Raw genomic sequence first — 662 nt, 5'->3', positions numbered from 1 at the left:
AAAAAAAAAAAAAAAAAAAAAAGAAAGAAATATTTGTTGACATAACACTGTTGGTAGGAAGCATCGTAAAGAGTTTTAAGTACTGTAGGATTGAGTAGGAAGGTTTCATTTTCTTGTTAAAAAGTCAAACTAATTTTCGTTAGTTGATTGTCTTATTCTAAAAGCCACAAAAGCAAAGAAATATCTTTTCTTGTTTTATAACATTTTATAATATTAACTTCTATTTTTACTTTAGGGACTCCACAACTTATTATACCTAATCGTATGTATCAAAATGTTTTAGTATTAATCAGATTATTTCCTCCCATTGAAAATGAATTGAACTCTTAACTATTCTGGTTTTGTTTTCATTTTTGACAGAAAATCCATTTCTGAAGCCAATGGGGAGAGCACCTCAGCAGATAGCCTTTAATCCATTCAGCCTAGGTTTTCTTCTTCTGAGAATCTTTTAATGTCATTTATATACAAAAGAAATTATCAAATATTAAAATAAAGGAATATTTTATTGCTTAATATAACTTATCATCAGTTTGATTCTTTATTGAATCTTCTACACTCTTTCCTGATACCTAAATTTAATGTTTGTTTTTAACTCAGAAAATGTATTGTAGTATGGAAAATGGATAGCAGTAGAATAAAGTCTTAAGATTATTAATTACAAA

The 662-nt window shown here is 26.6% G+C and overlaps 1 protein-coding gene across 2 annotated transcripts in view; it reads left to right on the top strand.

The window, feature by feature from the left end:
* GLIPR1L1 (GLIPR1 like 1) overlaps positions 1-662 on the top strand; it is a 41534-nt gene extending 40872 nt beyond the window's left edge. The window contains exons 5-6 of one of the 2 annotated variants that reach the window (XM_017872505.1): positions 236-262; positions 361-662. In XM_017872505.1, coding sequence (XP_017727994.1) covers positions 236-262; positions 361-452 — 119 coding nt within the window. In that variant the 3' untranslated portion in view covers positions 453-662. The remainder of the gene's footprint in view (positions 1-235; positions 263-360) is intronic. The other variant, XM_017872506.1, reaches the window with a different exon arrangement.

Source organism: Rhinopithecus bieti, unplaced genomic scaffold (genome assembly GCF_001698545.2).
Source record: "Rhinopithecus bieti isolate Rb0 unplaced genomic scaffold, ASM169854v2 scaffold_5476, whole genome shotgun sequence".
In the NCBI taxonomy this organism is placed as follows: Eukaryota; Metazoa; Chordata; class Mammalia; order Primates; family Cercopithecidae; genus Rhinopithecus; species Rhinopithecus bieti.
This window is presented reverse-complemented; position numbering and strand designations above follow the sequence as displayed.